The 14,888-nt window shown below is 39.2% G+C and overlaps 1 protein-coding gene across 1 annotated transcript in view; it reads right to left on the bottom strand.

Annotated features, from left to right (window-relative positions):
* Positions 1-12,522: 12,522 nt before the first annotated feature.
* Positions 12,523-14,888, bottom strand: part of EPT1 (ethanolaminephosphotransferase 1 (CDP-ethanolamine-specific)) — a 45,559-nt gene continuing 43,193 nt past the window's right edge. The window contains 2 exon segments of the mRNA XM_006880613.1: positions 12,523-12,621; positions 14,292-14,474. Of these exon segments, the coding sequence (XP_006880675.1) occupies positions 12,523-12,621; positions 14,292-14,474 (282 nt within the window).

Here is a 14,888-nt window from a genome sequence, read left to right on the forward strand (position 1 = left end):
TATTTATCACTTTAGATGTAAGTTGTAAAACAAGATTTGCCTGTTTATTTCTAAAAAATAGCAACAGAAAATTGGTTTCGATCTGCCTAAAGCAACAGAAGAAAACAAAAATCAGGAATAAGAGAAAATGGAATACATGGCTCATTTTCTCCAAGAACAATTGCACCACTTGCCATGACACCATCTCCACCAGACAAATTACATGGTGCCTGATTACCACTACTGAATGTTTGGCAGGGGGATATGGAATATTCTGTAGAAAACTGCTGATCAAAAGGGGACAACTGTAGAATAGAATTTCAAATTTTTATGCAGTACAGATTTCCTGGAGCCATTGAGGCTGAATAGAATCCTGAAACTACTGCTCTAAAATAATTTTTAAACCAAAACTATCCCCTGAAATGTTACGTAAAACAATAATTTAACTTAACTAGGGAGCTGTGGTAGCTTACTCCACTTGGAACTGCACTGCTAATCCAAAATTCATGCCTCTCTGGTGGTTTAAATTTACCAGGGGCTCCTAAGGAGAAAGTTGAGCAATCTCCTCCCCTGTGATTACAGCCTTGGACATCCAATGGAGAGTTAGCTAGGAGTTGGTTCTGACTTAATGGTAATATATTAGTAAAGAATAGCTATCCTAACACTGTGTTTTAAAAAATAATAATAACAGCAATTCAAAAGGTTAGATGAGAATCTTAAGGGGCAATGGGTCTGTTAATGGTGGAGGAATACTTTGGAAAGGAAAGTAAGAACAGTTTCACAGCTTGACAAATGTAATAAATGCCACTGCAGTATACATGTAGAAATTGTTCCATTTATGTTTTGTTGTGTTTTTATTATTTTGTTTTTTTATACTAGGTTATTTATAAATGTTGTATTTTAAAACATAAATTCTTTAACAATGAGGGGTATCAGGAGACTACAGCAGGCAATAGCAGCGCTGTCACTCACACATGAGGAGGGCTTGGGTGTTCCCTTATTCCCAGTGTCTGGTCCCTAATCTGTAGGCAATACTCCAAATGCAAATGTACTTTTGAGCATTGATTTATAGTAACAAAACTCAAAAACTAGAGTTAATTTTAGCAAGCAATTACAACTGTCGCAAAGAACAGTTTGTATGTTTCTGCAGGAAAAAGATGGGCAATCTCCTCCAGGGAGATTTACAGCCTTGGGAACCCAGTGGAGTCAGCCATGAGTTGGCTTTGACTCGCTGAAAGCTTTACTCTATGCATGTAATCAAGGCAGACTTTCCTTTGAGATACTTCTTCCTCAGTCATATTTTGAGTGCCTTGCAACCTGAAAGCCTCAACTCTGCCACTCTATCAGGCAATAATTTGCTGTTATTCATTCATTTGTCCATTATTTCAACAGTGGATGGCTAGCACAGCTTCCTAGTCCGAAAATTCTTCTGTCCACCATGGATGACCCTGCTGATAATACTGTGACACAGAACCTGAAAGCCTCAATTCTGTCACTCTGTCAGGCAATATTGGAAGGAGGAGTGGCATCCTTTTCCGTAACAGCTTGTCTCCCTATGAACCTGGAGAGAGGATGAAAGGCACCCAAGTGTCGAGGACTCTCCTTCACAGGGTCACTATGAGTTGTCTGTGACTTGACGGCAGTTAACAATAATATCAACATAGAGAGAGAGATCAGCTGGCCCTGTGGACAGAAAGCGATGCTACTAAGCTGAAGGTGGGTGACTTTTAATCTGCGGTCCTCGAGCCTATCTTTGTTCAGACATTCCTCTAGGTCGTATAGCCCTGATGTACAAGTTGCCGTACAGCAGTAACTTGTGATTGCCGTGAGGCTGAACACCGTGACACTTATGTATCAAATATGTTAATGGCCGGTTACCCAATGCGGACAGAGAGTGAGGTGGAGCTCCCCGATTAAAACAAGCTTGGAAGGAGTGGCATCCACTTCCGTAATAGCTTGCCTCCAGAAAACCTATGAACCTGGAGAGAGGATGAAAGGCACCCAAGCGTCAAGGACTCTCCTTCATAGGGTCGCTATGAGTCGCCTGCGACTCGACGGCACTTAACAACATCAGGGAATAATTTGCTGTTATTCATTCAATTGTCCAATATTTCAACAGTGGATGGCTAGCACAACTTCCTAGGCTGGAAATTCTTCTGTCCACCATGGATGATCCTGCTGATAATACTGTGACACAGCTGTAGCATCACAGCATTACAAACTCTTAATTGGTAGAATGATTGAAAGTAAGTTGTAAACTTGGTCAACCATGATTTCCTGTATTGTGTGGTAATTTCATGAGATTATGCATTTCTTCTTCATTGTGTGTTACAAATGATGTATGTTAATGAGACAGGATAAGATAATGTTTGTTAGGCTAATCAGGCAAGATTAATGAGAACTAGGTTATGCTCACTATGTCAGTCATGCAAGGGAGATCTGGTGGCCTAGTGGGTAAGGAGTAGTGAATGACAGGTGGTTCAAGTCTACCAGCTGCTCTGCAGGAAAGACGGGCAATATCCTCACATGCTGGTGGTTTCATCCCATCAGCATCTCTGCAGGAGAAACATGGGCAGTCTCTTCCCATATAAGCCATTGAAATCCAAGAGAGGTCAGCTATGAGTTGATTCCAATTTCATGGCACATCACACTTTCACATCCTAGTTGTCCCTCCAGCAGGTTTCTGAGGCTGTAAATTAGACAGACTTCTCATCTTTCTCCTGTGGAGTAACTGGTGGATTCCAACTTTGAGAGGTTTGGCCTTTGAATTAGCAGCACAATTCATAGACTACATTATGAGAGATCCCTCCAAGAGACAAAAAACAAGCAGAAAAGGGACTTGGCCACTTTCAAGAAAAAAGAGCCAAGAATAGAACTTGTCTTGTTGGGGGTCTCCAAGTCAAGAACCTTACAGACCAAGAGACAGCTGTTAACATCAGATTTCTGCTGAATACAGAAGCAGCAGAGGCAGGAAACCAATCTTGTTCCTGGCAGTGCAGAGGCCTTACTCCATAGTTCCTTGCAGGGACAAAGTTAAGGAGTTAGAACTTTGTAACAGTTGCCTGAAGGAAAAGGCCTACCTGCAGGCACAGCTGAAAGAGGTTGTCCTGATCAAAGAACAGTATCCCTGTTCATTCGGGATCCTGAATTGTAACCTGTGATTTTAATAAACTTCATGAGGATTCTCTGAGTTTTGTATGGCCACTGCAATAAATTATGAAACCCTGCAGAAGAGAGTGAGGTGGAAGGGATGACTGCATTTTGGACAAGGAAACACTGCATGGTTCAAAATTGGGAAGGGTGTATGCCAGGGATGTCTCCTATCTCCATACTTTTTCAAGCTATATGTAGAATAGATTATGCACAAAGCTGCGCCCTATGAGAAGTGTGGCATCAAGACTGAAGGAAGATTCATCAACAATCTGTGTTAAGCAGATGACACAACCCTGCTTGCTGAAACTGAGGACCAGAAGCACTTGCTGCAGAAGGTCAAGGACTGCAGCCTTCAGTATGGATTGAGACTCAAATCAAGAAAACAAAAATTGCCACCACTGGGCTAATCGGCAGCATCAAGATGGATGGTGAAGAGATTGAGATTATTCACAGCTTTAGTTTGCTTGGCTCCACAGTCAACACTCTTGGCACCAACAGCCAGGAAATTAAAAAAGACATTGTGAAGGGAAAGTCTGCTGTTGGACCTCTCTCTGCTGTTGGACCTCTCCAAAGGACTGAAGAGCAATGGTGACACTCTGGAGACTAAGGTGTGTCTGATACAAGCCATGGTCTTTGCAATCATTTTTGTTATGCATCAGAGAGAGCTGTACAATGACTAGGGATGATAGAAGGAGAATTGGTGACTTTGAGCTGTGGTGTTGGAGAAGAGTACTGAATTGCAAGGAGAACAAACTAGCTGCTTCTTAGAGGCAAGGATTTTGAAGCTTCGTCTGAAATACTTTGGGCAGGTTGCAAGGAGGGACCAGTCCTTGGAGAGGGACATCATGCTTGGGAGGGTGGAGGGACAGTGTAGGATGGGAAGACCCTTGATGAAGTGAATTGATTCCGTGACTGGGGTAATTGGAGTGGGTGTGTGGGAGACAGTAAGGTTGGCACAGGACAGAGCAGAGTTTAGGGCTGTTGTACACAGGGTCACTGAGTTGTAGGTGACTTGACAGCACATAACAAGGTTGGAGATGTTCATCTTGACTGTTCCCTCCTTGTGAAGTCAGAAGCCCCCACATCTTTTACAGAAGTATAAACAATCTTCCCAAGTCTCAAAATTAGTTACTTGACTGTGTAGAACATAACAAATTACGATAATATTGCAAAGACTGTCAATTCCAGAAGACTGAAATTTGCTCATGAAGCACCAACAAGGGGATACTGCATAGTTTAAAGGGTAAGATATGTATCAAGATATTTCCTATCATATTTATCCACTGAGCAAATAATCTGAGAAAATGGACTATATGGAAAAATGCAGCATCAAGTTCGAAGGAAGACTCATTAATAATGTGTTTTATGCAGATGACACCAACTTGGTTGCTGAGAGCAAAGAGAAATTTAAGTACTTGTTTGAAGACTAAAGGTTATGTAGCCTTTAGTATGGATAAAGAAAAAAAATCCTCAACTGGAACAATAAGCCACATCATGATAGATGGAGAAAACACTGGAGGTGGCAGGGATTCATTTTACTTGGACCTACAATCAACATCCTTTATAAAAAAAAAAAAAATATATTGTAATGACATGCTACAAAAGGCATCTGTAAAAGGCTGAAGAGCAAAAATGTCACTTAGAGGACTGAAACATGCCTGATCCAAGATTTGGTATTTTCAATTGCTTCAGAAGCTTATGAAAACCAAACAATAAGAAACACTGAAAAATTCATGCCAGTGAATTATGGTGTTGGCAAAGAACATTAAACATGGGTGGATTGCTCCTTAGAAGTCAGAATGGCAAGTTTTCATCTCATATATTCTACTCTCTCCAAGGGATAAGTCCTTGGAAAGGGATGTCATTCTTGGGAGGATGGAGGGACAGCATAAAAGGAACACCCTCCATGAGATGGATTGACTCAGTGACTGGGGTAATGGGGGTAGGGTATCAGAGACAGTAAGATTGGCACAGGATAGAGCAGGGTTTAGGGCCATTGGACACAACGTCGCTGAGTCACAGGCGAATTGATGGCACATAACAACATACTCTACTCTGGGCATGTTATCAGGTAATGCCAGTCTCTGGAGGAAATTGTGCTTAATTATTTAGTGAGCAAAACAGAGGAAGACCCTCAACTAAATGGACTGACATAGTGGCTACATGCTCAAAAGACAGCAAAGATTATGGGCACAGGGCCAGACCTGGGAATGTTTCTTGTTCTGTTGTGGAGTGTTGCTAAGAATGAAAACAGACTTGGCAGCTCTATAGAATTCATGTCAAAGAATACTGTCATTGTTGGATGATGGCTATGGGTGTATACAGGAATTTTTCCAAGAGCTTAGAATTTCTCTTCCTCCATTTCCACATCAGGACTTCAGATAATCGTCCAGCCACTGATCCTGCAATCTGTCACCAGTCCAGGAAACTGGAAAATGCTTATTGCCAGAACCAGAGGAAAATCAACTCTTGTAAAGCAATGACAGAAAACAGGAGTATAGCTTATATACTAAAGTTTGGGCATAATAGTCTGCTGTTTTTACAAATTAAGCCTCAAAGCCTCTCTCTATGGGAAATTCTTCTGAATCCGAAACACCCACCTTACAAACGAATTTCAAAGCAGTTCAGCTGTTAAAAAGGACTATAAATCCATGGTCCTGTACCCAGTTCTGGAGGAGTCAGAGTCTATTACAAATAACTGTTACTGGAACACCCAGGGACACACTGATCTTCAAAAGAAAAACAATCACCTTAATGTTCTGACTGTAAATTTTTTAGTTTTTATCTCAGACAAGTGGGTGGACATTATTTTTCTCCCCATAGCTCCTTCCCCTTTTACACCTAATTAGGCAAGGTTTTGTTTTCTTGTGATGTGCATAGCGTTGCTATGAGTGGAGGCAGACTCAATGGGCCTGACAAGGAGGAAGAAGGGGGGTAAAAAAAGACAACCTGAAAACCATTAAAAGGATTTAAAAAGTATTTACTCTTTACCTTTATTACAATAAATATTTCAGTAATAGAATTAAACAATTTTAAATTAAAACCTACTGCATTACATTTTGATTTCACAGCAGCAAAAATAAACACAAATCCGGTGGAAAGGGCAAGGCTTCCAGGATCCAGACACAAGCTGCAGCCCGTTAGGCCTTGATTATCCAGGCTAACAATGGGAACAGTAGTACCAGCAATGCAAAGGTTATTTGGAGTGCACCATTGTACTATTTTTACACCACGTTTTCTGGGACTTCACGACATTCTGGCCAAGGTATTTAAGCAAGTGGTGAAGTTCCTGCAAGAGCTTGGTTCTCTCCCTCAAGCCCGAGAGCACCACCACCTTTTGGCCAGGAGAAGGGCTCCATCATTGCTCTGACTTGACAGCCTCAGCCAGGGGAGAAGCGGAACCTCTTTCTCCAAAACTTTCTGCTCACACAATCCCCAGTGAAAGGGAGCTGGAAAGTGACATATTAAAAGGCCTTTCCTCGGAAATGAGATGAAATGGAAGTAGGAAAGACTGTGGCTCCTAATCAGGAAGGAGCTTCCCGGAGATATGAGCAGCGTGAAGACTCAGTCAACAATTCTGCTGATAATCAAGAGCAGACTGCGTGTCTGTGTACAGGAATATATGATACATCCATATGAACAGAGACTGTATGTGTACATATCAAACATTCATATATAAACACAACACATACACCAGATCAAACATAGGCTACATTATTAACATGAACACAGCAAGTCCTGGACAGACCAATTACTATTATGTTCAATTAAAGTACTTGAAAAGGAAAGTAAGACTTAATGCTCTTAATCTTCCTCTTTCATATATTCTACTTAAAGCAAATGTTTTCCAGTTGCTCAAATGGTGTTTTCTCTAGGTACCTGAGAAGAGATAGAACAGTCCTCCTATTTCATGATACTACAGCAAGCCGAACTGCAACAGGACCCAGCTGAACAACTCAATAATTGATGTGGTCTTGACTCTCGTCACCTATTTTTAGTCACAGGGGAATGAAAGTTTACTCAGGAAAGTATCAAGTTCCTTTTCTCCCGGTGGCTTCTCATTCACTTTATTCACTACAGTGGGGTCGGGGTGCAAGGGCAGTAAAGAATTTACATCTTGGCAACCACCTTCACCTGTACCCAGAAAGAAGAGGGATTCAAAAGAAACAAATTTCATGTTTAATACTGAGTTCTACTTTCTTGGCACCCTTTGAAAGAAGCTAACTATGTAGCTGGGTCTTTGTCTCTTGAATTTGCCTGCTCTAATGGAACAAGTTAAGCAAGAGTCTACATAAAAAGTTTACAGTTGCAGGCAATCTTACTGAAAAGTAAACTCAGAGACTCATACTAAATAACAAGAGTTAATGTAAGCAGATTTAAAATGTAAAATTAAAAAAAATGTAAAATTCAAGATCTTGAAAATGAAAATAGGCCCTGCCTGTAATCTTAGAACATTAAGTCCCAACTAAATATATTCTAGGCCAAGAACTTATTCTTTATATATTATTTTTCAAAGAGAATCAATCTAAAATTTGAATTGTGTTTTCGTCAAAATCAATTATAATTTTGAGCATCTCCCATTGAAATGGCTCAAGATAAGTCCTAAGCCATAGAGGCAGTAGCATTCCAGGCACCGAGCCACTCCTGCTCCTCAATACTGTCTGAAAAGGTCACTGCAGCATTTAAGTACCACTGTCTGACCACCACACCACACCACACCGTGTGCCAAGCATTCTAAGAGGGATCCTGTAAAGAACGAGATAAGGTGAATGGTCTGTGGGAGACTGGAACATTTCCTCTGTTGTGTCCGAATGGGTCTTCCTAGAGAGGCAAGTCCTTATTAAAATATTCTAAAACCAGTCCACCTATCACTTTCCAATTCTGCCGGACCTACTGACCAAGACAATGTAACCTCTTGGTTCAGGCTACCCATGAGAGGTCTCAGACAGCAATACATCTTATGCCACCCTAAATATTGTGTCAAGATCTGCTGGTCATTTAAGAGTAGAGTCCTATTTAAAAACAAACAGCAGCCACATTCATGATCCCTTGCATATTTGTTTACTAAAAGAGCAAAACAAATTACTAGCATGCAGGTTGAAAAGGTTACATTTATTTTCTTTCACTTTAAAAATGAATCAGCCAACAAGTTCAGCTTCCATGGTTAAACCCCAGGAAGAAGCAAACACACCACACACCTTCTCGGGATGTCAGACAACCACAATTTTACTACACACAATGACATAACTGACTGCCAACATGCCAAGGACTTTTACCACTGTCAGTGCTAAAATACAAAAATTACATGAATTACATAGTCAACAATGGCAAATCAGCGATTTACTAAATTGCACAGAGCATCACACTTTCAAGTATCACAGTGATTCATTTAAATACCATTTTACTGTCACTTTAAATGTATGTCAAAAGTGCTTCAAATGCAGCATACTAGTTAAAATTCTTCCTGGAAGGTTCTAGTGGTGGTAGCTAACTTAGGAAGGTTAGTCACCCACGGGGTGTTCAACAAAGAGCAGGTGGTCTAGCAGAGACACCTCCTAAAACAAAGAGAATGCTGGGCTCACCTCACAAGTTCCTAGAGCACTTAGTCAAGGTCAGAACCAAGGTCATGATAAAGGCCACTCTGAATACAGGAATTCACACATCAAAAGATTGCTGGGTCTGATTTTGGCTTATTTTGGGAAGCAAAGTAAAAAACGATTCAGTCTGTCAGGTTTACTCTGTTCCCTCTGGCAAGTTCTTGGTCTCTGCCTAGTCAGAGAGGTCTGAGGCACTGAAGCGTTTTGAATGTGGTGAGATCTAAAGGTGAGCAAGGTCTGGCAAGGGCCATCTCTATGCCAGGTGGCGGCCAGTGAGAAGGCAACTCAAGGAAAGAATCAAGAGGGGAAAATTACTAATAGACATGCAATTAAGATAGAAAGGGGAAAAGAATTGACTCAAACGTCTTCAGATTATCTTTTGCTTCTCCACAGGTTAATGAGTCAAAGTCTGCTCTGGAAAGCAAAGTACTCTATGTATGCTTTTTGCCTATAAAAGAAACTGATTCTTTGAAAATGGAACATAGTGAAGTAGTCTGGGATGGGGGTCTGTATAACAATGAAAGAACCTCTTTCCCAAAGAAAAAAGCGATGGGGTGGGGGCAAGGAGGAAAATGTGCAACAATGAATGATTGGAAACCCAGGTTCTTTATAAACTTTCATTACAATCTCAATAAAAAAAGAAAGAAAAAAGAAAATGGAACAGTTAAGAGAAAGCTTTGAAATGAGTAGGGCACTAAAACATAACTTCTTCCTTTAAAAGTGGCCACTACATGCCTGCTCACATCTTTGCATACTTCCTCAGGACCCAAGGCTCCAGGCTGGGACCAACACTCTTATTCTGCCCCTGTTTAAAATTTGGACAACTCAAGAAATACACATTCCTCTTCTCTATAACTCCTTATTAGAACAACTGCATGCCAGTAGTAGTACTATAACATTCTTGACCACAGTCAACATTTAACAGCCTTTAAAAATTATAATTAAAATATTTTAATCATATTATTGAAATGTTAAAAGATTATTTACTTTTCTATTTGGAAGTCACTTACTCTATTGTCCCTAAAACTAAAACATAGTACCAGCAAGAACCGTGAGTAGAGGAATGATCTTGTAAACTGTGACAATTCCAAGCACGACTACTGAAGACCCACAGGCGGAAGCACTAGCGTACTCTAGCTGGGATTTTGAATTTATTTTTTAATTTTTCTAGCCCATGTCATCAATCCTCAAATACAGGGGAATGCTCTTCTGACAAGTCTGAAAAGACATTTTCCACTCCACAACCAGAAAAGATGCTTCTTACAGGTCTATGTACCTTTGGTCAGCGGAAACACAATGCAGATCTCTAGCCTGGCTAAGGCACTCAGTTCCGAAACGGGCAGACAACATGCATGCATGGCCGGCCATGCCACAGATCCCCAAAAGGCGCTCAGTGGATGCTGGGGAGAAGGCTGGGGTGTGACCTCACCCCAAAATATCGTGCACAAGCCTGGAAGAGCTTTTATACTTTGGAAGTGTTACGGTGATTAGCATGGCATAAATGCTCAGGCAATTTACAATTAAGTCTTGCTTCAACTGCTGTATATACAACAAAAAGGAGGCTGTCAAAATGCACTTTCAAGATGGCAGGCTAAAGAGAAAAGATAGTCCACAGAACTCAGAAACTGCTAAAGGTTGAGTTTCACAATTACCTTGCTGGTGGGTATCTATCTTTCATCTAATGTCATCAGTATTATGGACTCTGATTTAGCTATGTACCACCACAGAAACGTGTCATAAAGGATAGGCACACAAAAAAAATCTTAAAAAAAATAAAGTTGATGCAACAGAAAGAGAGTAGTATACACTCTGAGGTAAAACAGCCAAGGTGACAGGCTGATGCCAGAAGTAAAGCCTGTAGCCCAAATATGTCATTTGACAAACATCAGTACTTTACCTATAAAATACAGATTCATTTCATTCCTGGTAACAAAATAATAAAATGAGTCCTTTAGAAACCTTGAAACAAAAGGTCTTTTCTCACCTAAAATTAACACTATCCAGTTCAATTTTACAAATGAAAGAGAACAATGTACCTAAAAAGTAACTATATTTATGTGATTGGTTCATACTGACTTCATGATGACTTTTTTTTTAACAAACCCAGGATTGTTTCTCACATTTTTCTGTATCCATTTTTTGATCAATTTTCACAGTTCATTTTGTTTCAAGGCAAAGTGGCTGAATGTGTCACAACCTTTACAATTTTTCCAAATGAGTTCAGAACCTTGGGCTAGCTCCCTGACTCATTTCCAATAACCTGGATGACAATGATTAGAATTTACAAATTTAAAAAACAAAGTATCAGTCATACAGTTATCCTTATAAAACAGTAGGCTGAAGGAATACATTACAGTTATATTTAACAATGGTCACAATCATAGATAAATAATGGTTATGAATTTAATTACATATCAATACAGCAAGTGCCTATTTTATCCAAGTGCAATCTGTCCAAAAAAAAAAAAAAAAAGGGTTTAAGATAACACTCTTCATACAAGCACAAACTTCATTTAGAGAAAAATAAAAGAAAACCAGCAAGTAAATTTCACCACCACCACCAAACTAAATGGAGACTAAGTTAAAAAGAAGGAAAAAAGGCTCACATTCATGAAAAGTTCAGCTCTATAAAACAACCACATTAAAATCAAAGGGATTTTTATGTCTGTTGGTAAACCTCGAAAGTTACTCCAAGTCATATTAAAGGAGTATATACTCAGTAAGGCATATATATAAAGATATATATATATAAAAAAAATTTTCTCTTCAACTTGGGAAAGTGAATAATGCTGAGAAAGAACATTTCTCTTGATTTAACCAGCTTTTAAAGAATAACAGCGCCCACGCATCTCAGAGAATGGGGGCAGGGGACAGAGAAGTGACTGACAAACAACCAGAAACTAATTTTGGTCGCAGTTTATGTAATCCCTAATTCCAATTCATTTTCCTTTCTCTATACTCCTCACAAGTAACTACCCTAAGGACTATCAAATATTCATATATAGTCATACAATCATGGCACACAGGCACCGATCTCAGGAACCTGCAGCTGAGAGAGAAAAACCTACATTTAAATGACGAACAGCATTAACAATGAGTTATAATTATAACCCATTCTGTATAAAGCCTCAATAGAATATTTTTCTTTAAGAAATTTATGTCCGTTATCAAGATCTGTTCTATAACAAATAAAAAGTCAGCATATCAGAGAATCTATCTATACTGGCTCTTAGCAATGTGAGGACAAAAGGCATTTTTCCATGGGAAAGAGAAACCAGTTTTTGGCAACTGTGTATTTTCTGCAGTAATTTGGCATCTCTTGCTCGATGAAGGTGATTTGTTCTTATCTTTTCCCTGTATTAGATCGGAGTTGTTGATAATAACCACAGCTGAAGACCTAATTCAAAGTACCAAACATGAAACCTATTGTGGTTTGCTGAATGTTTTTCGTGTTCCTAGACCAATTTGGGGTTTTAAAAAGAAATAAAGCCTTTTTAACGTTGTATGAACAAAAACATTATTAATGACTCATGAAGTTCAAATCACTAGGAAACACTTTTATGGTACATCATGCTTAATCAAAAGAATCACGTGGTTTTATAAAAAAAAAAATTAAAGAAAAGCCGAGATTTAACAAGCCCCAAATTCTACAAATTCATATCATATGAATAATTTCTGCTGTCCAAGTATCACACACATTGAGTTCCCAAGTCTGCAAAGTAGATCAGTTCAGTTCAATGGTGATAGGTGAAATATTTACAAGCATCATATCTACAGTACTTCTTTCTGCAGATTACAGGCCAATTTTGTCGTCTTCTATTCCTAGTCAATCTGAGTTCGGTTTCCTCAACGAGAAGGGATAAATCTGAAAATGGTTGCTCAGTTGTTTTACCTAGAGAAAATCAGAACATGAGGCAGTGACAAATATATACCTGACATTTTTTTTTTAAAAGTATGCAGAATTTTAAAATTCACTGACATGCTAGAGCAGGACAGTTGAAAATCAGTTGAATAGCTATATCAGAATATGAGAATGAACCTTGCAAGAGTTAGAACTTCAGACTGGGTCTGCCTACTTCCAAAATCTAGTCTTTCCAAATCCTACCAAGCTACGAAGAATCACATTCCTCTTTCCTGGGGGATGAAGGTGTGTGTGAGAGGATTTACAAAGACATTGGCAACTGTGTCTTTCTTCATACATGTGAAATGATTGAGAAAACATCGCAGGGCTAAGGGTGTTGATACAACGCACATGTCGCTCGAACAAATGAAAATATAAATTATTAAGTCTTATATTAAGAAAGAGCTACGGATTAAGCATTAGACAGCTAAAGAAAAGGTTGGCAGCTGGAATTCACTAGGCACTTCTCAAGAGAAGGAAGACGCACAATCTTTCTCTTTGAAATTTACAGCCTTGCGAACTCTTGGTGCAGCTCTACTCTGTCCTAGAGAGACACTACAAGTCAAATTCTACTCCATGACAGCAGACTTGACTTTTGAATTTGAGTAATAGTTTTTCTTTTGTTTCAATAAATGAGGCTACTTTGGACAGAAGCACCAATAAAACAGTCTGATTTTAGCAACAAAGGCAAGATATAAAAAGTTGTTTGTCATCAAGCATGACAAGCGATCCCCATTTTAAAGATATGTTAAAAAATATAGAATTTTCTCAAACAAATTCACTGCAGCATCTCTTTAAAATCAAACAGACCCATTTTAAGAATGATAAAAGTGTATGAATACTCTTTCACACAATCTTATTGAAATAATCCTCAGAAAAGATAATAAATGAACAACAAAACAACTCCAAATTGTACATATTAATTAGAAATTCCAATTCCAAGACCATGTTAAAATTAGGGGGGGGGGGATTCAACCATTCTGATTTTTATTATCTTTATCTTAGTCTTTTTAAAAAATCTTTTCTTTGATATTTTAATGAAAGTTTATAGAGACTTTGAGAGGGGTGGGCAGAGAAAAATGCACGACCACTCACCAAGAAAGCATCCCATACTTCTACTTGCCCCAAATAAGAACCAATGCTTTATAACAGTTACCCTGCTGTAGTTACTATAACATTCATTAAAGAAGTAGTATCTGAAATGACACACCTGGATATAATTAAAAATGCAGGGACTATCCTACAATCCTTCCAGCTCTTATGAAAAGCAAATTTCATTTTAAATTTTCCATCTTCTTTTTACTATTTCATAAGGAGTTCTGGTGGCAATGTGGTTAAGGTTTTTGGCTGCGAACCAAAAAGTCAGCAAGTACTTCAAACACACCAGCCACTCCATGGGAGAAGGAAGTGACAGTCTGCACCTGAAATATTTACAGCCCCATGGGCAATTCAACTGTCTACCCGGTCACTCTGCATCGGAATGGACTCAACAGCAGTTATAAGAACCAGTTGTTTTTTTTTTTTGGGGGGGGGGGGTTTGTGAGGGGAGAAGGGTGCAACAATGAATGAATGGAATCCCAAAATCTCTGTAGATGTTCATTGAAATGAAAAACAACCTAAATTTAAAAAAAAAAGAACCAGTTTTGCCCTGGGTCACTCACCACGTGCACTCCATAATGGACATGAGCCAGCACAAAAACAGTTGTTAACGTATACAGGAGAACGCTCTCGATATAAGGGTCTACCCCGAATTGCACCAGGACGACCACCAGGAACAGCGGGGCAAGCAACCAGTTCAAGGCGGGGCAGCGAGTACTACTCATCTGGCAAACAATCAGCTGGCACTTGAAGTTGGGGTAAAAAGGAAAAGAAATTTAATTAGTAAAGCACGACGACAACTAATCATGCCAACTGAAAGAGGCAGCTAAGTATCTGAGTGATTGGTTTCAGCTTTTCAGAGTCTTCTCATACAAGGCGCTAACACTTTCAGATTTGTAAGCCCAGTGAAATCAAGAGGACTCGGAATATTACACATATTTTACAGAAATGGAAACATAAGCTCAGTAATTAAGTTAAAAATACAAAACTTCCTAACTATCAAAACTGCCAGGGTCTTTTCTCAGCGTCTCCTCATCTCCCAGTCTTGTCCGTGCTCTTGGTAGGCCATCACATAGAAAGGAATTTTTAAAATGCATTGTGTTTTCCCTCTGTCCTTATATGAAAAAGTCACTTGATTAAACAAAGGTATACATCATATG

The sequence above is a fragment of the Elephantulus edwardii genome, unplaced genomic scaffold (genome assembly GCF_000299155.1).
Source record: "Elephantulus edwardii isolate Elephantulus edwardi_28Jun2011 unplaced genomic scaffold, EleEdw1.0 scaffold00009, whole genome shotgun sequence".
Lineage (NCBI taxonomy): Eukaryota > Metazoa > Chordata > Mammalia > Macroscelidea > Macroscelididae > Elephantulus > Elephantulus edwardii.